This window comes from Leucoraja erinacea, chromosome 8, assembly GCF_028641065.1.
Source record: "Leucoraja erinacea ecotype New England chromosome 8, Leri_hhj_1, whole genome shotgun sequence".
Lineage (NCBI taxonomy): Eukaryota > Metazoa > Chordata > Chondrichthyes > Rajiformes > Rajidae > Leucoraja > Leucoraja erinaceus.
Window position 1 is genome coordinate 65,700,181 of NC_073384.1, and position 25,468 is coordinate 65,725,648.

Consider the following 25,468-nt stretch of genomic DNA (forward strand, 5'->3'; position numbering starts at 1 on the left):
TTCTAATTTGAGGAAGGACATCCTTGTGATTGAGGCAGTGCAGTGTAGGTTCACGAGATTGATCCCTGGGATGGCGGGACTGTCATATGAGGAAAGATTGAAAAGACTGGGCTTGTAGTCACTGGTTTAGGAGGATGATCTTATAGAAATATATAAAATTATAAAAGGACTGGACAAGCTAGATGCAGGAAAAATGTTCTCTATGTTGGGCCAGTCCAAAACCAGGGGCCACAGTCTTAGAATAAAGGAGAGGTCATTTAAGACTGAGGTGAGAAAAAACTTGTTCACCCAGAGAGATGTGAATTTATGGAATTCCCTGCCACAGAGGGCAGTGGAGGCCAAATCACTGGATGGATTTAAGAGAGAGTTAGATAGAGCTCTAGCGGCTAGTGGAGTCAAGGGATATGGGGAGAGGCAGGCACGGGTTATTGATAGGGGACGATCAGCCATGATCACAATGAATAAGGGGGTGCTGGCTCGAAGGGCCGAATGGCCTCCTCCTGCACCTATTTTCTATGTTTCTATGTGCAAGATTTCTTCTGAAAATAATGGAAAATAATAAGTTACTAACTTAAAATCTGTAAACATTCAGAAGGTCAGGCAGTATATGTGAAAAGGGAAACTGAGTTATTGGTTCAGGTCAAAGGCCTAATAAAGGGTCTATGACCTGAAATATTTATTGCTTCTCATTTCACAAATGATGAATGCTTCCAGGATTTTCAGTTTTTTACTTTGGATTTCCAGCATCTGTAACTTTTCCAAAACTTCCTCCAAATTATTCTTGAGAAATAATCTACCTCCTCACTGACTGCTTCCTCCAGTTGTGTACAATCACACTGGCTTGCTATATCTAACTGAGATTTAAAATTTAAACCTTAACCATCATTATGACCACTTGATTGTGCCTTCGGAATAGTATTGGTCGTTGAAATTTGAACTTAACCTAAAGAAAACCTATCCTAGGTTGGAAAGTGAAATTGAACAAAATGTTAAGAGACAGTTATTTATTATGTGTACTTAAGGAATAACTTACTGGCTTAAAAACAGTAAGCTTAACTCTTGCTATAAACTGGAGGCATTTCTGTACTATGTGTACTCTTTATTGAATGTACCAATATATGGTTTCATTGCGATCTAGCCTTAAGTCACAACTGTAGTTTTACTTACCAAAACAGTTTTAAACTCCAACATAAAGCTGACCAGATCAGTGGATTGTTGCAGTCTCTAGTGGGAGAAATAAAGGACATTGATTAAATGATTTCCCTTCGCTGTGGCAAAGTTGCACTAGGGGTTAAGCATTGAGTAGATTATGGGATCAATTTTGGCACAGAACCAATGCCCTCAATAGCTGTTCTCTCAAAATTACCCAATCTGCATGTGGACGGCTGAACTGGCAGAACACTTGTTAAATAGTGAATGACTAGCAAATGTTCATGTTCTGTTGCATCTTGTTTTACTGATTCATGACCTGCAGAAAATAAATAATGCAAGCACTGAAGCAATTAAAGCAGTAAATGGTATATTGGTCAGTATTGGAAAGAGCTTAGAATAGAATACTAAAGAAATCTTGCTAGGAATGTGCAGCGTACTCATGAGATCTAATTTAAAGCAATGTGAAATTATCTCTGAACCTAAACTATATATATGCCTTGGAGTTAGGATAACATGGGTTTACAAGCTCGATTTCTGGGAAGATGAGGTTGCCTTATTCAGATAATTTGAATGCAATTAGGTTGTACACAATGGAGTTGAGAATGACTGGTGATCACGTTGACATGCAAAGTTCAAAGAAGAAATGACAACGATTGTAACAAGAAGCTGTATTAGTTGGGAAGTGTAGAAATAGGGTGTAATACTCAAAAAGGGACGAGGTTGCCATTAAGGATTGCGATAAGGAGAATTCTCTTTCTCACAGAGGGTTGAGTCTTTGGAATTCTTAACCTCAGAAAGCCAAGGATGCTTAGGCATCAAGGTTAAGACCAACTGAATCCTTTGGTCTCCAAAAATCCAAGGATATGTGGAATAAAAAGGAAAATGGACATACACATGATCAGCCATTTTATTGAGTGATGGAACAGACACAAGGGACATTTTCAACTACTACAGTCTATTTATTTTACATTAGGTTTTAAATCTGTCATTGATTTATTATGTTACACCCATAACTTTGTGGAGGCCACAAAACGTGCTCTGGTTCTGAAATTTAGTCCCAATAAAGTCAATGGAATCAGGGTGAATTTCTGGGCAGCATGAGCAAGCCAGGTAAATGCAGGCCCTTGTCAGCAGTATTGAAATTACTGGAGAAAACTCTGAGGGATGGGAATTAGGTACATTTAAAAAAGAAGCAGATGATCAGAGATAGCATAGCACTATGCAACGGAAAAGCAGCTTCACTAATCTAACTGAGTTGTATGCAAAGATAACGAAGGTTGATAAACGTAGAGTCATTTTTCTTATCTATCTGAACCTCAATAAACAATTTGACAAGGCCCCATGTGGTAGGCTGGTCCAGAAGGTTTGGGCACATGGGATCTATGGCAAACGAGTTAATTGGATCCAAAATGGCGTGACAAAAGTTAGAGGGTAGTGGTGGAAGGTGGCTTTTCCTATTGGAAGTCTGTGAATAGTGTTGAACAATAGAAATTGATGCTGGGACATTTTTTGGTGTTTGTGATATATATTAGCGACCAGGATTTGAATGTAGGCGGTATGAGTAGCAAGTCTGCGGATGACTTGAAAACATACGGTGTTGCGGACATTGGGGAAGGTTGACTAAGACCACAGGATTAGATGGAAAGTTGGGCAGAGCATTTTCAAATGAAGTGTAATCCCAACAAGTGTGAGGTGATGCATTTTGGAAACTTAAATAGAGGTAAGACATATACCATAAATGAGAAGGAGCTCAGGAATGTTGATGAACTCGAGTGGTGGTGCCATCGAGTGTGGCTGCATCGCCTGCAGCTGTCCGTCTGTCCTCTCATCCATTTTGTTATTTTTAGTCTGTTTTAAAGTTTGTTTTTGGATATCTTTAGTATTTTTATTATGTGGTGGGGAGAGGGAAACTGTTTTTCTTCATCACTTCCCGATCGAGGATGTGTCTATCCTCTGTGCCGCATCTTCGCCCCCTCCTCGTGGCCCACCATCCGGATTGGCGCGGCCCTTCCTGCCAGAGACCGGCCAGAGCTTCAGCAGCGGCACAGCATTGGATTCCTTCGCGCAGCGAGTGATGCCTTACCGGGAATCACCTTGTTGGAGTACCAGTGTGCTGGGACTGCCGACTTTAACACCGTGAAGCTGTGGTATGTGGAGCTTCCAGCCGCCAGTGGCGCTGACATTAACATCGCGGTGCCCTGGGATCTCTCGTTGATGTCGCCAGCGTTGAATCTCCGCCCAGCTCGGCCTGTGGACTTCGGGAGCCGCGATCTCCAGTAGGAAGCGGCCGATTTGGAAGCTCCGGGCTGCTGAGAGTGTTCTCCTCCGTTCAAGGGCCTGAAACATTGGGCGCCGTAGCAGCGACTGAGGAGGCCTCAATAGGTCCCGACCATGGGTAAACAGAGGAAGAGGGCTGAACTTTGGTGCCTTCCCTCACAGTGGGAAACGCTGATTCCGCTGTGGGGGGATGTTTTTTATGTTAAATTCTAAAGTGTTGTGTTTATCTTATTTGTGTGCTGCATGGTAAAGGGCCTGTCCCACCAGCATGCGATTACATGCGTCTAGCGCGACCAAACGTGGTCGCGTGGCCAGTCCCACTTCGATCGGTGGAGGCATACGGAGTTGTGCGGGGCTGGTCCCGACATCGCACGGGGCTCCAAAAATCTTGCACTGTTCGAAAATTCCGCGCGCCAACGGCCTGTCGGCCCGCAGACGCATTGAGGGCGTACGCAGCATCTTGACGTCGTACGCAGCGATGACGTCACCGCCCCGCGTGCCGTTGCGTGATGACGTGACCACCCGACGCCGTGCGACGTCCAAATTCAGTCGGCCCGCTTCCTGCCCAGATGATTGGTGAGTTTAACGTAAATTACGTCATGCGCGAACTTTGCGCGTACTTACCGCGAACTCCGCTTCCGTTTGGTCGCGCAAGACGCATGCAATCGCATGCTGGTGGGACAGGCCCTTTACTCAAATTTCACTGCACCAATTGGTGTGTGTGACAATAAATGTTCTTTGTCCTTTAACAAAGGGACCTTAGTGTTTGGTCCAGTTTCAGAAAGCAACAACGCAGGTATATGGGGTGGAGAATAAGGCTTATGGCAATCTTGCCCTCAGAAGTTTGTGCATTGAATATAAACATTGGCATGTTATATTGAAACTTCCCAAAACACTGGCTAGACCACACAGAATACAGTAGGAAAAATATGTAGGAAGGAACTACAGATGCTGATTTATACCGAAGATAGACACAAAATGTTGGAGTAATCCAGCAGGATAGGCAGCATCTCTGGAGAGAAGGAATAGGTAATGTTTCAGGTCGAGACCTTCTTCAGACTGAGAGTCAGGGGAAAGGGAAACTAGAGGTATGAAATGGTACAGAACAAATCAAAGCTGGCACCGATAAAGCAGGAAAGGTGGTGTCCACATTGTTAGCTGTGGAAGAGATGATAATGACAGGATATGAATTGTGAAACAAGCAGGTCACTAGGTTGGGGGGAGGGATGGGGAGAGAGGGAGGGGGGGGGGGGGGGGAGGGGGGAGGGGGGGGGGGGGGGGAGAGGGAGAGGGGAGGGAGAGGGAGAGAGAGAGGGAGAGAGGGAGAGAGAGAGCAAGGCTTACTGGAAAATCAATATTCATAACGCTGGGTTGTAAGCTGCCCATGCAAAATATGGCTCTATCTCCCACTCCAATTCCTCCGTCTATTTAAGTTTCCAAAATGCATCCATACCAGGACATAGAAACATAGAAAATAGATGCAGGAGTAGGCCATGATCATGGCTGATCATCCAAAATCCGTACCCCGTTCCAGCTTTTTCCCCATATCCCTTGATTCCCTTAGGCCTAAGTGCTAAATCTAACTCTCTCTTGAATATATCCAGTGAATTGGCCTCCATTGCCTTCTGTGGCAGAGAATTCCACAGATTCACAACTCTCCGAGGGAAAACGTTTTTCAATTCAGCCCTAAATGGCCTACCCCATATTCTTAAACTGTGACCCCTGGTTCTAGTCTCCCCCAACATCGGGAACATTTTTCCTTCATCTACCCTGTCTAATCCTCTAAGAAATTTATATGTTTCCATAAGATAACCCTCTCATCCTTCTAAATTCTAGCGAATACAAGCCCAGTCAACCAATTCTTTCATCATATGTCAGTCCCGCCAAATCCCAGGAATTAACCTGGTGAACCTACGCTGCACTCCCTCAATAGCAAGAATGTCCTTCCTCAAATTAGGAGACCAAAAGTGCACACAATACTCCAGGTGCACTCACCGGGGCCCTGTGCAACTGCAGTAAGATCTCCTTGCTCCTAAACTGAAATCCTCTGAGATGTCCTTATACTTTAGGGAAACAACAAGATGAGGCTCTCACACGTGTCTCCTCGGTATCCCATAGCACCCCATGCCTCCTCCCTTGACACCATCCAGGGATCCTGACAGACCTTTCAGGTGAGGCAGAGGTTCATTTACACCTCCTCCAACCTCATCAACTATATGCCGTTTTCAGTGTTGACTCCTATAGACCAGCAAGACTGGTCGATCATTTCACTGAACTGCTACGTGATTTCCCAGTTGCTAAATAATTTAACTCTCCTTCCCATTCCCACAATGACCTTTCTGTCCAGGGCCTCCTCCACTGTCAGAGTGAGGCAACATGCAAATTGGAGGAACAACACCTCATATTTTGCTTTGGCAGCTTACACCCCAGCGGTATGAATATTGATTTCTCTAATTTCAAGTAACCCTTGCAATCCCTCTCTCCCCATCCCTCCCCCACTCAAGTCACCCTGCTAGTTGTTCGCATGCCATCGTTATCATCTCTTCCACAACCAACAATGGAATATTGTGCGTTCCACCTTTCCAGGGTCAGCGGTGCCGGCTCTGATTTTGTCTGTACCTTTTCATGCCTCCAGTTTAACTTACAAAATTCTTACGGGATTGGACAGGTTAGATGCAGGAAGATTGTTCCCGATGTTGGGGAAGTCCAGAACAAGGGGTCACAGTTTAAGGATAAAGGGGAAATCTTTTAGGACCGAGATGAGAAAAACATTTTTCACACAGAGTGGTGAATCTCTGGAATTCTCTGCCACAGAAGGTAGTTGAGGCCAGTTCATTGGCTATATTTAAGAGGGAGTTAGATGTGGCCATTGTGGCTAAAGGGATCAGGGGGTATGGAGAGAAGGCAGGTACAGGATACTGAGTTGGATGATCAGCCATGATCATATTGAATGGCGGTGCAGTTTTGAAGGGCCGAATGGCCTACTCCTGCACCTATTTTCTATGTTTTTATGTTTCCCTCGCCCCTGACTCTCAGCCTGAAGAAGGGTCTTGACCCGAAACATCACCTGTTTCTTTTCTCAAGAGAAGATACCTGACTCGCTGGGTTACTCCAACATTTTGTGTCTATCTTCGGAGGAAAAAAAATGGTTGGGGTGGAGAGAATTCAGAGAAGATTCACCACTATGCTGCCTGGATTCGAGGATTTCAATTGCAGCATAGAGCATGGGCAGGTTGGGTTTGTTATCCCTGGAGCGAAGAAGGCCAAGCAGACACCTGATAGTGTTAGATATATTGTAAGATACATACACAGGGTGATAGCTAGGATCTTTCTTTCACTGCTGGTATTTCAACAATAACAAGGGTTTAAAGTGCGAGGAAGGAGTTTGAATAGATATTTGCGGGGCAAGGTTGTTCCACACAGAGGGTGGTTGATATATGGAACTTGCTACCAGAGATGGTGGAATCACTTACAATCACTACATTTAAGAGACATTCAGGCACTTGATTAGGTGAGGCAGAGAAAGATATGCATCTAATGCAAACAAATGGGATTAGTAAAGATGGGCAAAAGTGCCAGCATGGACACATTTCTTGTTGAACAACTCTATGACTATGCTTTTACCCTCTTTTAATCCGCTATTCTCTAAATCTGAATTTTCCCAAGCAGCATGGATGGAAGCCCAAAAGACAAAGGTAATTGCAGGTACAGAAATACTCCAACTCCATCTGCCTTTGTACCATGAATGCTTATGTCCATTAAAATGTATATTACTGCCAGTCTTCATAGTATGATTAATGTGGTGACTTTTAGAATTACATCTATTTCCCCTCCTGATTTAGTTAGGTAAATTATAATTGAACAGACTTTTATTGAATTTTATAGCAACCCCTAAATTTTTATTTACTACCAAACCTATTATTTTGAACATTACCTGTTTCACAATGTGCTGGTATCCGTGCAAGACTTGGTTTAGCTGCCAACTGCACTGAAGCCTTCAACAAATTAAAAACAAAAATAAAACAATACAAACGTTGTAATGTACAAGGCATGTGGCAAAATTTGAAAGAAATATACAAGGTAATATTCAGAAATATACATAGAAACATAGAAAATAGGTGCAGGAGTAGGCCATTCAGACCTTCGAGCTTGCACCGCCATTCAATATGATCATGGCTGATCATCCAACTCAGTATCCCGTACCTGCCTTCTCTCCATACCCCCTGATCCCTTTAGCCACAAGGGCCACATCTAACTCCCTCTTAAATATAGCCAATGAACTGGCCTCAACTACCTTCTGCGGGAGAGAATTCCAGAGATTCACCACTCTCTGTGTATACAGGCCTTATCCATCCAGATAAAGAGTACCCAATGTTGGCAACTGTTCAATACATCAACAATGTGTTTCCTAAGAAACCTCACACTGTAATACTAAGAAACCTATCAGATATTGGTCATAGCACTGTGGCACAACTAGCAAAACAGCAACTCATTATTCATTTCTGATCCCAAATGGAGTTTGCACATCCTTCGTGTGACTGCTGAGGTTTCCAAAAGGTGCTTCAGTTTTTTCTCGCATCGCAAACACTCAACACAGTTTAAGTCCCAAAGTCATTGTCTCTTCCCTCCTTGCTCTCCCTCTGCGCTGAGGCAATCCAAGCCTCCGATGTTGTGACCCCGCCGGGTGATGGTAGGTAAGTCCCACGGCTGAATCCGTGCTCCGCAAGCGGGCCGGTTCAAACTCCGCGGCCCGGGCCGGTCGAAGCTGCCGTCCTCCAGTCCAGCGGACGCAGCTGTAGTTGCAGCAACTTCGGAAAACAGAACTCGAGCTCCCGATGATGTCGTCCACTGGCCCGCAGCCGAGCCTCCGAGGCTCCAAAGTCGGGTCAGAAGTTGGGTCGCACCGCAACCACAGCCCCGAAGTCGGCCAGCCTCGTTGGTAAGTCCTGGCTCTGACCTCGAGGTTGGTCACAGTTGGAGGCCGCCAGCTCCGCGATAGGCCTCAGCGCAGACGGACACGGAGACGGGGGATACGGCAGAAAAGGTCACATCCCCCCCGAAGGAAGAGTCAAAAAACATGTTACACCCACCCCCCACACATACACAACTAAATAAACCGAAATAAACTGTAAAAACGGGACAAGAGAAAACAAAAAACAGTTGGAAACCTTCATCCATGCTTTTATCTTCATAGAATACTTACAAAATTTATTTATATCCAAAAAGATTTTTCGTTTTTCTAACTGAGTTCTGATGCAGGGTCTCAACCCGATATGTCACCAATGCCTTTCTCCTCACAGATATTGCTCAACCTACCGAGTTCCTCCAGCAATTTGCTTTTTGCTCCAGATTCCAGCGTTTGTCATCTCTTGCGACTCTTAAACCTTTTCCAGCCCTAATCTCAGCCCACACATTCCCAGTCACCCATCACCTCTGAGGTTGATGAATGACAATGATTTTCAATACAATGTTACAGATTTTCAAACTCTATACTAAAATAAAATCCATGGACGTGTCCCATTAACCATCTCCAGCCTGAAATCCTTCCTTGGTTCACAAACCTTTGCAGTAGTGCTACCAGCCATTTAAGCACTTATCTCTAGAAATTACTTTCCTAAACCTTTTGCACTTTTGACCTCCTTTAAAATGTCTCTTTAATTTAATTTTAATTTACCTATCCTGAGACCTACTCCATTGTTTCAGCATCAATTCCTTTCTAATTATGCTCCTGCACACTGACCCTCTTAACATGTACAAATCCCACCAGTGAAGTCAACTAATACTAAGTACAAAATATTCAGAGATGGCAAATTCCATGTAACAGCTTATAAATAATGTTATAGCGGGAAATGCAAGATCTCAATGGCAAATAATGTGCTTTAAATATTTTCAGTTTTCACTTCAAAGCTCATGTTGTTGTTTTCTCATCCCTTCAATCTTCCCTATTGCTTGCTTTTCTACTTTACAGGGCTTTTATCCACCTTTTCACGATATTAGCTATTATTACTTTTAGTAGGTAAGCAGCGTCCTTATTATGTAATTAGATCAGGCAGCTCATCAACCTCCTCCATGATTGAAATACATCATTGTCTCTCCTCCACCCATTTTTTTATCCTTCCCCAGCTTTCTGGAGTACCAGCTTATCTTTCAATTTACACATTCGATAAAGGGTTAGATATCTTCCAAAATATATCTGGTGCATTCTCATAACTTAGATTTAGTACAAAATCCTGGTGGTTCTCTATAAATAAACTCCACTGCTTGTGTTTTATGATACTGTAAAGAGATTTATATAACACCTTGTTGTGTTGCTGAAAAATGATGCAATCCTTTATTCAATATTAACTCAATTTCACTGGCTCTGATAAAACATAATAATAATAATCAGCACCTGACAAGATCCCACAATCACATTTTAGCAAAATTGTGGGTAAGATATTTGACCAGGATAATCCAGAGCAAACACCCCCAATTTTACAATATTCCACCCCCAATATTCTTTATATATTAGATATAGCTCGTGATGCTTGAGGATCATGATGAATTCATACACTTTTGATTTATAGTCAAATGGTATAAATTCATGTGAACAACTTAGTACAGTATGCCATGCAAGCCAACAGTTTATCCTATATTAAAGAATTGCACTTTTAGGGAATACCTTGTTTTGGACAGAAAATTAAACCAGCTTCTAGGAATGTATGTCAGAAATTTTGTGTTTTTGACTTTAGTGTGCAAATAAGTCAGGTTTTTATTTCTTAGCTGTTTGTGGGATCTCGTGTATCACAGGAATCTTTAAGGGACAGCTTCTTCCCCACAGCCATCAGGCTATTAAACTCGCCAACAAACAGACTCTGAACTGTAACAGCCTATTGCACTTTATCTGCTTATTTATGTGTATATTGAACTGAACTGTTCTGTATTTTAGCTTACAATATTCTGTTGTGCTGCAGCAAGCAAGAATTTCATTGTCCTATCTGGGACACATGACAATAAACACTCTAAACTTGACTTGTATAAATTGCCTGATTTATTTCCCAGAATACAATAATTAAAATGCTTCAAAACAGCAAGATTAATTCATATCTACTTGGAATATCCCATGGTTTTAAAAGATGTTTAATTAATTAATGTTTTTTTCTCAAACTGTACTGCTGAATCTTTGAAAGTACATGAACACTTCTGTCTGTGTGAGAGATGACACTTAACAATTAAATACTTCCTCAATGCTGCATTAAAACAGGAGTCGAATGCAATCTGCACTCACAGGCCAAGGTGACCCAACCAACACATCCCAAAATACAAGTACAAACTCTACAATTAAATACAAAATCCACACCTTGCATGTTTCAGATCTCTGTCTTCAGGCAGCAGTATCCTCACACGAAATTCCTTATCCTAGGAGTACACAAAAAAAATTACATTTATTACACAACCCATATCAATGCCAGTTAATAGCAATAAAGGAAATACTCCAAAGATAGACACAAAATGCTGAAAAAGGGTGTCGACCCGAAACATCACCCATTCCTTCTCTCCAGAGATGCTGCCTGCCCCGCTGAGTTACTCCAGCATTTTGTGTCTATCTTCGGCTTAAACCAGGATCTGCAGTTAAGGAAGAAGGGTTTCGGCCCGAAACGTCCATTCGCTCAATTTCCTTCGCTCCATAGATGGATGCTGCTGCACCCGCTGAGTTTCTCCAGCATTTTTGTGTACCTTTGATCTTCCAGCATCTGCAGTTCCTTCTTGAACGCTTTGTCTACTCCACTGCGATATCTCCTCAAGGTATGCCTACTTTGAAGAAGTTCTCCTCCTCTCTCCGGAGACAGTTTCACAACCTCCTCTCTAACTCTGTGATCCCCCCTGCCCTCCAACTGTACGACCACATCCTTACCCAGACTCGATACCACAGCCACATTTGCTTCCTCGGGGCCTGCCTGCGCCTCCATCTCATACCCCATGGCTTCCAGCTCCAGTTCCCTACCTCCCAGTTCGGACCCCAACCGGACCATCGGTACCGACTGGCTATCCACCGGCATACCCAGCAATTCTCCAACCGGGCACTGAGATCCACCCTGGTCGCGATGCGCCGGCACCAGCAGGACCTCACATCGACACTCCCTGAACTTCAGGCCTCACTAACCAATACCTGCAACAGACCGCAATTATATTTCATCCGCCGGAAGATCCACCTCTTCAATCAAAAATTCCTGGCCTACCTCAACTCCACCAAGGACCTTAAATTATCCCGCCTCCAGGCCGCTCCCGACGCCTACACTCTGCGACTCGATCGCCCGCAGACTCCGGGCCCCAACTCTGGCCTGCATCGCCTGCCCGAGTCCCGCGACGCCATCTTGGCCACGAGGAGCGCCTCCAATACTCACCAGGACGCTGCCTTCACCGACCTCCACATCGATGCTGCCGCCGACCCTCACCTGCCTACCGATGACGCCCAGCCTCGCCGCTTCTACGGTAACTTGGACCCCCTCCCCATCGCTGATTCCTCCGACCCTCGCCGCCCTCCGGGACCGCCCAGCCTCATCGCCGCACCGGGCCCACCCGACATCACCGCCGCACTGGGCCCATCCAGCATCGTCGCTGGACCGGGCCCACTGAACATCACCGCCGCACTGGGCCCACCTAACATCGCCGCCAGACCCGACCTACCCAATATGGCCGCCGGACCCAACCTACCCAACATCGCCGCCAGACCCGACCTACCCGGCATCGCCGCCGGACCCAACCTACCCGGCATCGCCGCCGGACCCGACTATCCACCCACCGGGACCTCCCAAGCATGGCCGCCGGACCCGACCTACCCAACATCGCACCCGACTCATCTCACCGCCCCACCGCTCTGGCCGAACCGCGCCGCCCCGCCGACTATCCACCCACCGGGACCTCCCACGCATCGCCCGCGGACCCCGACTCAACTGCCACGGGACTCCGACCATCGGGTCCGGGGACCCGCGCCACTCCACCCCCCTCCAGCAACCCACAGCCGTCGCCTTACCTGGAGCCTGGACTCTGCACTGGGCCTGGAGCCTCTACGCTGCTCACTCCCACTATCCTGGGCTCAACTCCACTTGGTCCTAGTGCCCGTCTGCCCAGCCTTTCTAACCTCAGTGGCTGTTCCCACTGACTCTCCGACCCATCCCCCCTCCAACTATGTCACCCCCCACTCTTCCCTACCCACATTACAGCCCTCTCACCCCCCCACCCCCTGACCACTCACCACCCCTCCAACACCCACAACCCCCCCCCCCCCTACACATCGCCCTGACCCCAGTCCACCCACCTGCCTTCCTCCGGTCCCAACTCCCATCCTTGCCGGGTGTTCTCCATCCCCCCAGACCTCCCCCTCTCCCACACCAAATGATCTGTCCTCAGCAGAGGTCTTACCTTTGTCCCCCTCCATCAATGAATTCCGCGCCCACCATGACTTGGAGCGCTTCTACCGTCGCCTCCGCCTCACAGCGCACTTCCATGGGAAGGAGTCCTCGCCCCCCAATGATGACCCTTTTTCCCGTCTCCAACGCACCCCCTCCTCGTGGAACCCCTCTCGTAAAGTCCCGGCTCTGGAACTCTTTATCCAGAACTGCCGCCGCGACGTCAACCGCCTCAACTTCTCCACTCCCTTGTCTCACTCCAATCTCTCCCCCCCTGAACGCACTGCCATTGAATCACTCCGCAAAAACCCAGATTGGGTTATCAAACCAACCGACAAGGGAGGTGCCGTGGTAGTCTGGCGCGTCGATCTCTACAAAGCTGAGGCCACGCGCCAACTCTCGGACACCTCCTCCTACTTACCCTTGGACCATGACCCCACTGACGAGCACCAGGCCACCATATCTAGCACCATCACCGACTTCATCAATTCCCACGCCCTGCCCGACCAAGCTTCCAACCTCATCGTTCCCCAGCCCCGCACGGCCCGTTTTTACCTTCTCCCCAAAATCCACAAACCCGGCTCTCCCGGCAGACCCATTGTCTCTGCTTGTTCGTGCCCCACCGAACTCATCTCCACATACCTCGACTCCATACTATCCCCCTTGGTCAAATCCCTTCCCACCTATGTTAGGAAGAAGGGTTTCGGCCCGAAACGTCGCCTATTTCCTTCGCTCCATAGATGCTGCTGCACCCGCTGAGTTTCTCCAGCATTTTTGTGTACCTTCTGCAGTTCCTTCCTACATACAGGAAATACTCCGCATTGGTATTGGTGATTTTGTTTTTCCTAATATAATGTTGTTGGAATAATAGAGCACTGTGATGGCTTGCCAAAGAATGGACACACTGCAATAAAAAATGACAAATTGGTGGAAAACTGCAAGTCCCCATAGCACTTCTGACTGCCAGCAATATCAGCTAAGCTGCCTGCAACTCTAGTTCCCAGACCTATAAAAACTTCTAAAACACCCCTTCAAACGCCTGATACAAATACAAGAATAACATTAGATCATTGAGATGATATAGATGCTAGATGCAGGAAGATTGTTCCCTATGTTGGGGAAGTCCAGAAAAAGGGGTCACAGTTGAAGGATAAGAGGAAAGTCTTTTAGGACCGAGATGAGAAAAACATTTTTCACACAGAGAGTGGTGAATCTGTGGAATTCTCTGCCACAGAAGGTAGTTGAGGCCAGTTAATTGGCTATATTTAAGAGGGAGTTAGATGTGGACCTTGTGGCTAAGGGGATCAGGGGGTATGGAGAGAAGGCAGGTACAGGATACTGAGTTGGATGATCAGCCATGATCATATTGAATGGCGGTGCAGGCTCGAAGGGCCGAATGGCCTACTCCTGCACCTATTTTCTATGTTTCTAAATAAATGCATCGGTTTTGGTTTTGAGGATCAACAATAGAGATTAAGGCCTCTTCCAATGGAAGCAAAAGGAATCTGTCAGATATATGGAATAAGAGTTCTGATAATGAATAGGGAAAATAGCTATTTCTATTCATCTTTCCAGATGCAGAGATGGATATTAAAGCCAGTGCCTATTCACCCGTACAGCTCAAAAACCAACAGAGAGTGCTTTTCTGTACCAATGAGTAGTGGCTTATTCAGAACCAACTCCAGTCATCATTAGGGAAGCTTATGCAAACAGGCCATCAGTTTTTATTGTAGTACCTCAGATTTTATTGTTGAAAAAAATGTTGACACAGTAATTTAAGGTTAGTATCTTTAACATAATCCTGATTTCTTCAGTTTGGGGGTGGGGGGTCACTGATTGCTACTGGAAAAGTATTTCCTTTCAGTTCCCAAAGGTTCAGTAGACTAAGTTACGAGTAACTGTATTATGCAACTCAACAGTTCAAGTAACAACTAAATTATGAACTAACCAATTGATATAATTTAAAATTGCTGACAACGCAGCTAATCATCCATTTTCCAATATCGCCGGGTTCTTAATCAGGATTAAGGTTAGTTAAGAGATGTTTAAAATTCACTGCAACACATTATACAAGCACTATATGATTACGGAAATAAATATTATTATTAATTATCATGTCACAAATATTATGCAGTATTAGAAAGCCTCTATAGTTATAAATGTAGTATTTATGGTACCTATTCTGAACTTAAAAACAAAGCTGTTTCTTTCTGGCAGCCAAAAGTATGTAGCACTGCAATAACAATCAAAGAAAATTTCTGTATTTGATCTGAGTCATCAGTGAAAAGTCATTGTTTATACAGCTCTGGGAGGCTGGCATTAAATGCTTTTGTACATTTTGCATGGAGTGCAATAAATTTTGAAACACAAAAAAAATATGGTATTTTGAAAAGAGGGCGAGAATGATTTAGAAATAATACAGATTGACAAATCCGCCAAAAATTAGATTCCTTTTGCCGCAAAGTTCTTCAATTCTACAGGGCAAGGTACAAATAGCATTTATCCAACAGGAACTAATCATGCAAACCATAATACAACTTTGTTAGCAATTTTGTTATTTATGAATCACATGCTAATACACTGTACCTTAACCATAACAAAGCCATCAAACACAGTCTTTTGTCTATTCTGAGGCAACAGAAGGGGACACTCATTGATCAGGGCATCATATCCGGCCATGGTTTTACACGAAGATGAAGATCTGTAAGATATAAATATGTATAGCAGCAAAATCATATTGTGTGATGCTAGTACAGTATTATCAAAATATTTCAGGACCTCAAATAAGACCCAAGATTTCAAATGAAAGACAACAAAAGAAAGTAGACGCAAAATGCTGGAGTAATTCAGTGGGAGAGGCAGCATCTCTGGAGAGAAGGAATGGAGTGACGTTTCAGGTCGAGTCCCTTCTTCAGACTGAAAGTATTCCATTGGTAACAGAGCAAGTGTGAAGGGGACAGACTGGTGTGCACACACACACACACACCTTTTCAAGTTCTTGGTTATATATTATTTACTGATGGAAATATACCACTACAGGTACTTCAACATTATTCTATTAATAAACATTGAGTTTCAATTTAGAACACCCACTAGCCATTTGTCTTTGTTATATCATGTGGTGAACACAGCATCTGGATTTGATTTCTAGGCATTTAGTTCCCAGTACACTTTTAAGAAAAAAAAAATTACAATTGATTTTTCTTTTATGATTAAATTAACGGAAATACAGGACACTGATGGGCTGGCATTTGCCAATTACCTAGCAAACTTATTATAAAATTCAAAACATTCTGCATAAAGGAGCAAGCATGATATTCAAAATACACAGGAGATTCCTTATACTTATTTCTCTTTTGGGAGTTCTGCTGCAATATGTGCAGACATGGGTTTCCGAGTGAAGATTCAGAAGGGTTTGCCTGAGATGCATCTTTCTCACTGTAAATTTAAATAAACCGTTCACAGGCTAACAAGCGGCATTCAGGAAGAAATCGTGACGAAATGATTCTGTCGGCACCTGTGATCTGCATTCCAGTAAATGGCCAGAGAAAACATTAAATACAAGTACAATTAACACATGTGCCACAACAGTCCACAACATTTAGGGGACTGCAATGCTCGATTATTGCCAGACCTTTCCCCATGCTGTTACTAGTTGTCTCATGCTGCTTACATACCGTAGTAATTATCACAAATTCTATCAAACCTTTCTTGTTGGTAAATACATGTACCAGGCTAACACTACGAAAGTATTGTGACCAAAGGTTTCCCCTTTCATTAATTTTTCCACATAAATGTAATCAGGAAAATGGAAATATTTTGCAATCATTAAAATAGAATTAAAAAGTGAGTAATCTTTCTGAGGATAGACACGAAAAGCTGGAGTAACTTAGCGGGACAGGCAGCATCTCTGGAGAGAAGGAATGGGTGACGATTCGGGTCGAGACCCTTCTTCAGACTGTGAGGTTCCCTGCAACCAGATGGGAGCACATATAACTCTTGCCCTATCATCCCAGCACAGTCCCGATTCAAATGTTTATGTTGAAATCTACAAATAACCTTTTTTTATCTGGCCAATTATCCTTTTTTTCTGCAGACTTGAGCAACTAAAAACAAATTAGAGACAGTATCCCAGAGGTGGCAAGAGAATTATGCTAACCTGCTCTATCATCTCAGCTACCCTTACAAGATATCTGACAGAATTATGTATTGAGCAATTCCCATTAACAACAGCAGTTAAGAATCACAGAAATGTGCTGAGTTAGACCTTCTTTTCTTATCCATTGTTTGATACATTAAGGCACAGATGACCCAAATTTTGAATTACACTTGCTATATTAACTAGGCCATGTTAACTTTTATAAAGTGAGGTATACTCCTGTTTCCTGTACTAAATATTGTAATTGATAGCAAACCAATACACAATATTATACGAACTATATTAAGAACACAGCAATTCCTCAATGTATGAAAGGAATGCACATTTTAGTTTATGAAACTTCTCTTAACTGAAAAGTGGGGTATTTTGAGTGTATTATAAGGAAAAGAGTTAAGTGGCAAAAAAAAACAGGTCTAGCCCAACTTACAACATGGTACCGTTCCATAGAACAATTCATAATCTGAACAAGTTGATAATGCAGCTGCTCAGCTACATATTTAAATTTTTAAAAAAACACAGGTGAACCAAGGGCAATGTCTAGTTGAACAGTGTGTGTAACTCAACCATTCAGCAGCAGTTTACAGTTCTAGTTTATTGTCAAGTGGACCGAGGTACAGTGAAAAGATATTGCTGTGACCCGAGATCCCACACAGCACCAGGTGACTGTAGCCGCCGCAGCAGTTGACAAATCCATCCTGCTGGTCTCTCACACGTTTGGTCATATGTACAAGCTGCATACGAGTTAGCCGTTTGTAATCCGAGGAAGTACGGCACTCATAAATCAAGTAATCCTACATCCCTCTTGGAAACATATAAACCAAAGTTGGAAAGACGTCTCTCTACAAAGAAATGCACCCCAAAGAATCGATGACATTCCAGGAAAGATTTGTCGCCTCAATGTTTGCTATTTGAGGAATATCTGCAGTCAACTCTATCTTTCCTAGGAAATAGGTGGTGACTCCCTGCACACAAATTCAACAGGCCTTGAGATGTACAGGTGCACAACCTTTTATCCGACAGCCTTGGGACCAGACACTTTTCGTAATTCGGAATTTGTCGGCCTTCGGAATGGAAATTTTTTAGTGTAGATTTTAATGGCTGGCTCAGTGGTAGAGTTCCTCTGTCGCGAGTTTTAGTCTTCAATGTAGTTTTTTGTTGCAGAATAAATGTCTGTATGAAATGCAGTGTGTTGAATGAATTCCTGAATTTGTAAATGTGACCGTAGCATTGAATCACCTCTCGCACTCATGCCACCCTAGCGGGGCTACATGCCCTAAGGCGACATTTTCACACTCTTATATCCGTGTGCAGCAGAGGCGACGTGCGTTTGGCGCCAAACGTGAGCTTTGGTGAGCTTTGGTGTGCAGACGACATCCTGGAAAAAATGTCCGGTTTCTTCCAGGTAGGCGATATACCCTCCCGGGCAATATACCCTCCACTCTCTTTTATGAAGGGGATTTAGTTCCCCTTTCTTCCAGGACCGACCGGAGGTTCCGCTGTCACCTCTGCGGGCCGCCCTCGGTGAACGTCCTGTCTCCCGGTCCCTGGGATAGCAGGGGGCGATCAAACAGCACAATACCCCCCTCCCCCTCCAACTCCAGAGGAATCCGCTCCCCGATGGGCCGCTACGGCGACAAGTGGCAGTTCGCCCACAGCCCGAGCTGCGCGACCCCAAGAACAAGACGTACCTTGCACACCATCAGCTTCTGCCCATACGGGGAGCGTGTTCCTCTGGAGTTGGAGCGGGGCTAGGCTGGAGTTGCTGATCTGGGATCTCCGTGCTTGCAGTGGGCCTGGGGGTCAGTGTCCCGATGAGGGGACACAGCTCGGGCTGTGGGCGAACTGCCACTTGTCGCCGTAGCGGCCCATCGGGGAGCGGCTTCTGGTGGTCCTGATGTCTCCCGCTAGTTTGCAGTTTTCCTCTGGAGTTGGAACGGGGCTGGGCTGCTGCTGGCTGTGGGTCTCTGGGATCTCCGTGCTTGCAGTGGGCCTGGGGGTCGGTGTCCCGTTGGTCCTGACGTCTCCGGTGACTGGCATTGTATGCTGGCATCACCGACGTGAAGACAGTGCAAAGCCCCCACGCCGGAGCAATGGGCGGGGAGCTGGAGAGGGGAGGGAAGGGGTCACACACATGGCCGGGAAGCAGAGGGGTGTAGGTGGGGTGAAACTGAAGGGAGCGACAATCTACTGCTGCCTGCACGCTGAGTTAAAAAGTTCCCACTGTGTATCGTGAGTCTACCGTGGGAACTTTTTAACTCAGCGGGCAGACAGCAGCATATTGTCAATTATTAACCCTCCCGCGCAATATACCCTCACCTTCTCTTTTATGAATGGGGATTTAGTTCCCCTTTCTTCGAGGACCGACCGGAGGTTTCGCTGTCACCTCTGCGGGCCGCCCTCGGTGAAATTTTTCAAGGACCTTTCTTCAAGGACTGAAAAAAATGTCCGCTATTCGGAGGTTTTCGTTATTTGGATCGTCGGATAAAAGGTTGTGCACCTGTACTACAGATCTCGACCCGGCCAAACAAGCATGCATCCGGCAGTCCCTCCTTTTATCTCTGGAAACACTGTAGTGAGAAATTGCCACATGAAATGAAACTGAAAAGTAGGGTATTGGGGGAGTTATCACAAATGATTTATGAAAAGCTATGCAAAATCAATGTGCACAAAAATTACTTTAAAACCAATGAACAAATGTTCCTACTGTCCTAAAGAAAAAAGGAACAGCTAATTAAAACATAAACCAACAATTACTCAGTTGGCCTTAAGTAAAAGGCAGATCATAAATTCTACAAGGAATTATCAAAATTGTCAAGAACATAAAAGTGGGGCAAATTAAAGTTGATGACCTTTTCTGCCAATGGCTTGCATGCACATGCAACATCATAACACATTGTATTGCTATGTATGTTTATTTATAAGTGTTCTGCAGCCCACAAGGTAACATGAATAACTTTTGTAAGCTTACCCCGGGCAAATCAGCAAAAGGAGGACAGCTGAAAGAAATTTGCTTAATGGACATTAGTCACTGACTATAACTAGCACCCCCAAGTGTGAGGAATAGGAAGAGCAAAGAAGGTGGTAGCACTGCCAGAAAATTGTTCCTTAGCATCAAATCAGTTCACCCACTGTGTTTACTGTTAGTGCAATTACAGAAAGTCATTCAACCTGATAAAGCTGTTCAGCCTAATCATATAATGTTTGGGACAAAGACCCATCACTTATTTATTCGCCTCTGTACTCCACAATTTGAGATATGTAATAGAAAAAAAGCACATGTGGTTAAAGTGCACATTGTCAGATTTTATTAAGGGGTATTTTTATACATTTTGGTTTCACCATGTAGAAATTACAGCTGTGTTTATACATAGTCCTCCCATTTCAGGGCACCATAATGTTTGGGACACATGGCTTCCCAGGTGTTTGTAATTGCTCAGGTGTGTTTAATTGCCTCCTTAATGCAGGTACAAGAGAGCTCTCAGCACCTAGTCCTTCCATCACTTTTGGAAACTTTTATTGTTGTTTATCAACATGAGGACCAAAGTTGTGCCAATGAAAGTCAAAGATGCCATTATGAGACTGAGAAACAAGATTAAAACTGTTAAGAGATATCACCCAAACCTTAGGCTTATCAAAATCAACGGCTTGGAACATCATTAACAAGAAAGAGAGCACTGGTGAGCTACTAGTCGCATAGGGACTGGCAGGCCAAGGAAGACCTCCACAGCATTTCTACAGCAAGCCAATTATCCCAAACATACTGCTGAAGCAACAAAGGAGGTTTTCAAAGCTAATAAATGGTCAATTCTTGAGTGGCCAAGTCAATCGCCCAATCTGAACCCAATTGAGCATACTTTTATATGCTAAAGAGAAAACTGAAGGGAACTCGCCCCCAAACAAGCATAAGTTAAAGATGGCTGCAATACAGGCCTGGCAGAGCATCACCAGAGAAAACACTCAGTAACTGGTGATGTCCATGAATCACAGACTTCAAGCAGTCAATGCATACAAAGGATATGCAACAAAATACTAAACATGATTACTTTCATTTACATGACTGCTGTGTCCCAAACATTATGATGCCCTGAAATGGGGGACTATGTATAAACACTGCTGTAATTTTTACATGGTGAAACCAAAATGTATAAAAAGGGCCTTTATTAAAATCTGACAATGTGCACTTCACATGTGTTCTTTTTCTAATACAAATCTCAAATTGTGGAGTACAGAGGCAAATAAATAAATGATGGGTCATTGTCCCAAACATTATGGAGGGCACTGTAGCATTCAGGCCTCCCCACAGTCAATGGGTATCTTGAGTGATTTGTCCCAGTATTGTCTCTTCACGTTGCGGATGCCTTTGCGGAGATTGTAGTGAGATTTCCTGTATCATTCAGGATCGTTTGACTTGTACGCAGATGTCTTGACCTTCACCAGGGAATGAACCTCAGGGTTCATGCATGGTTTCTGACTGGAGAACACTCGGATTGTCTGCAGATGCTATACAGTTATTCAGACTTTTGCTGATGCAGCATAGAACACATACTGTCGGCATGCATCACAGCTTACTTTGGGAACTCAACCCTAGACCGCAAAAAAAAAATACAGATGTAGCCTAGTCCATCCCACCAGATTCCCCACCATTTACTCTATCTACACTTCACACTGCCTTAGAAAAGCAGCCCACATAATCAAAGATGCGTCCTACCCTGGTCATTCCTTCTTCACCCTACTCCCATCGGGAAGTGGTACAGAAGCTTGAAATTGGGAACCATCAGACACAGTCAGACACCATCAGACTCAGGAACAGCTTCTATCCCTCCGTTATCATGGTTTTGAATGGTCCTCCCATAAGCTAGGTACTGTTCACCTCTACTCCATTGTGGACATTGGACTTTGTTTATTGAACTGTTACGCTGCAATGTTGAGAACTATATTATGCACTGTGGACAGTGACATTAGTGCCAAGCAGCAATCATTTCTAATAAGAGAGAATCAAACTATCTAACTTTCATATTGGCACTACCATGGCGTGCTCCCCCACCAACACCACCGTGCAAATCATTGTTGCCCAAAAATTCAACCTGTTTAAGAGGTAATTTGAGGTTGGGGTGTTAAGCAGCAAATAACTAATTTTGACCTGGTCTACAAAGTGCGCCAGGAGTGGTCTCCAGTACTCTCCATCTCCCAAGTTGCGTAGCTCCAGTAACAATCACAAGTTTAACAACATTCAAGACAAAACAAACCACTTGACCAGCACTTTTCCTGCTAAACACTTGTTCCATCCACACTGGTACAATAGTTTCAGTGTACTCTGCCTACAAAATGCACAGCAGTTCCTCACTTAGGTTATTTTGATTGCACCTCGCAACCCCATACCTTTGCCACAACGGAGTTTTGGAGATGCATGGGAACACAATCGGCTGTAAGTTTCTCTCTTAAGTGCGTACCATCCCAACTTGGAATTTTATTGCTACTCTTTTATCATTGCTAGTCTAAGTCCTGGAATTCTTCATAATTCCTTCAGCATTATAATAGGAGTTTCCTCATCAGATGAACTGGTGGTTAAAGATAGGTCAGCACCACAAATATCAAAAGGCAATTTGAGAGGAGGAAATACACTAGGCCTTGCTAGCAACAATAACCACCCAAAAATTGCATAAATTAAAAGACATTTTAAAATGATTTCATTACCATGAAATTAAATTAAAAACTGGATCTTCCATTTGTGTAAAATTTAGTTTTCACCCCTCAGGAAAATCATAATAAAGTATGTCAATTTCTTTATTATATTTGGATACAGAATGAGCTTTTGACAGTATGTAGTAATTATTTTTTCTGACAAAAAAAAGGAAAATACAAAAGTCTTTTCAACTAACCCAAAGCGAGACATCAGATTTGATGTTAAGATAACTACATTTGTGATATATAGGATGTGGGTCATCTTGGAACGGCAAAGAATTCAAGGGGGGGATGCAAAGTGCCAACTAATTGACTCCCTCAAGAAATAAAATCCCAAATTAAATAATCAACCAGCTATATTGTGCACTATATGCCAGCAGGGAAACGTCTGAAAGAGTCTTCCTATGAGGTGTTCCCTTTCTTATGACAGCACAGGAGACAGTATCCGGTTGGTATTAGTCATTAATGCACACAAAGAGATTAGAATGAAATAGAAAAAAATTGGAATAACTGGTGTCCAAAAGATTTTCAATGGATATGAGCAGACTGCAATCTAGGGAATGATACATGTGAAGAGGTCAATAAAGCAAGAAATAGGTAACCGTATTGCAGTGTTTAAGGAACTGCGGATGCTGGAAAATCGAAGGTAGACAAAAGGGCCCGAAACGTTGCCTATTTCCTTCGCTCCACAGATGCTGCTGCACCCACTGAATTTCTCCAGCACTTTTGTCTACAACCGTATTGCAAAGCCTTGATGTTGTTCCGATTATCTTGAACATCTCCCCTTTTGGTTGCAGGATTAATTAATATACATCCTTTTTTTACATCCAGAACCTATATAACCAAGAACATACAGTGGCTTGCAAAAGTTTTCATACCCCTTGAACTTTTCTACATCTTGTCACGTTACAACCACAAACGTAAATGTATTTTATTGGGATTTTATGTGATCGACCAACACCAAGTGGTGCATAATTGTGAAGTGGAAGGAAAATGATACATGGTTTTCAAATTTTTTTTACAAATAAAAAACTGAAAAGTGTGACGTGCAAAAGTATTCAGCCCCCCTGAGTCAATACTTTGTAGAACCACCTTTCGCTGCAATTACAGCTGCAAGTCTTTTGGGGTATATCTCTACCAGATTTGCACATCTAGAGACTGAAATTTTTGCCCATTCTTCTTTGCAAAATAGCCCAAGCTCAGTCAGATTGGATGGAAAGTGTCTGTGAACAGCAATTGTCAAGTCTTGCCAGAGATTCTCAATTGGATTTAGGTCTGGACTTTGACTGGGCCATTCTAACACATGAATATGCTTTGATCTACGGATGCTAAATGCATTTCGTTGTCTCCGTACTGTACACTGACAATGACAATTAAATTGAATCTGAATCTGAATCTGATCTGATAAACCATTCCATTGTAGCTCTGGCTGTATGTTTAGGGTTGTTGTCCTGCTGGAAGATGAACCTCCGCCCCAGTCTCAAGTCTTTTGCAGACTCTAACAGGTTTTCTTCCAAGATTGCCCTGTATTTGGCTCCATCCATCTTCCCTTCAACTCTGACCAGCTTCCCTGTCCCTGCTGAAGAAAAGCATCCCCACAGCATGATGCTGCCACCACCATGTTTCACAGTGGGGATGGTATGTTCAGGGTGATGTGCAGTGTTAGTTTTCCGCCACACATAGCGTTTTGCATTTAGGCCAAAAACCTCAATTTTGGTCTCATCTGACCAGAGCACCTTCCTCCACATGTTTGCTGTGTCCCCCACATGGCTTGTGGCTAACTGCAAACGGGACTTCTTATGGCTTTTTTTCAACACTGGCTTTCTTCTTGCCACTCTTCCATAAAGGCCCGATTTGTGGAGTGCACGACTAATAGTTGTCCTGTGGACAGATTCTCCCACCTGAGCTGTGGATCTCTGCAGCTCCTCCAGAGTTACCATGGGCCTCTTGTCTGCTTCTCTGATAAATGCTCTCCTTGCCCGGCCTGTCAGTTTAGGTGGACAGCCATGTCTAGGTAGGTTTGCAGTTGTGCCATACTCTTTCCATTTTCGGATGATGGATTGAACAGTGCTCCGTGAGATGTTCAATGTTTGGGATATTTTTTTATAACCTAACCTTGCTTTAAACTTCTCCACAACTTTATCCCTGACCTGACTGGTGTGTTCCTTGGGCTTCATGATGCTGTTTGTTCACTAATGTTCTCTAACCAAACCTCTGAGGCCTTCACAGAACAGCTGTATTTAAACTGAGATTAGATTACACACAAGTGGACTCTATTTACTAATTAGGTGACTTCTGAAGGCAATTGGTTGCACCGGATTTTATTTAGGGGTATCAGAGTAAAGGGGGCTGAATACTTTTGCACGCCACACTTTTCAGTTTTTTATTTGTAAAAAATTTTGAAAACCATGTATCATTTTCCTTCCACTTCAAAATTATGCACCACTTTGTGTTGGTCTATCACATAAAATCCCAATAAAATACATTTACGTTTTTTGGTTGTAACGTGACAAAATGTGGAAAAGTTCAAGGAGTATGAATACTTTTGCAAGCCACTGTATTATGGAGGATGCCTAATTTTACTTTCCAAGAGCATTTCAGTTGCCTAACAACCAGAAAATCTTTGAAAAGATACTGGTGGAATTGATTGTAAATCCAAATCCTTTCACAAATGTGCTGTGATATCCACTGTCAATAGATAAAATCCTACTGGATTAGAAAGCATGAAATGTCTCTTTAAAGTAATATCACATTATATACATCAGAACGTTACCTTTCTTATTGGGGAAAATGATCAAAATAACAATGA

The 25,468-nt window shown here is 43.8% G+C and overlaps 1 protein-coding gene across 2 annotated transcripts in view; it reads right to left on the reverse strand.

Annotated features, from left to right (window-relative positions):
* Positions 1 to 25,468, reverse strand: part of fancl (FA complementation group L) — a 70,560-nt gene that overhangs the window by 40,859 nt on the left and 4,233 nt on the right. For both annotated transcript variants that reach the window (XM_055639884.1, XM_055639883.1), the window contains exons 2-5: positions 15,405 to 15,519; positions 10,769 to 10,827; positions 7,364 to 7,424; positions 1,168 to 1,224 (exon numbers count right to left, since the gene is read on the reverse strand). In XM_055639884.1, coding sequence (XP_055495859.1) covers positions 1,168 to 1,224; positions 7,364 to 7,424; positions 10,769 to 10,827; positions 15,405 to 15,497 — 270 coding nt within the window. In that variant the 5' untranslated portion in view covers positions 15,498 to 15,519. The remainder of the gene's footprint in view (positions 1 to 1,167; positions 1,225 to 7,363; positions 7,425 to 10,768; positions 10,828 to 15,404; positions 15,520 to 25,468) is intronic.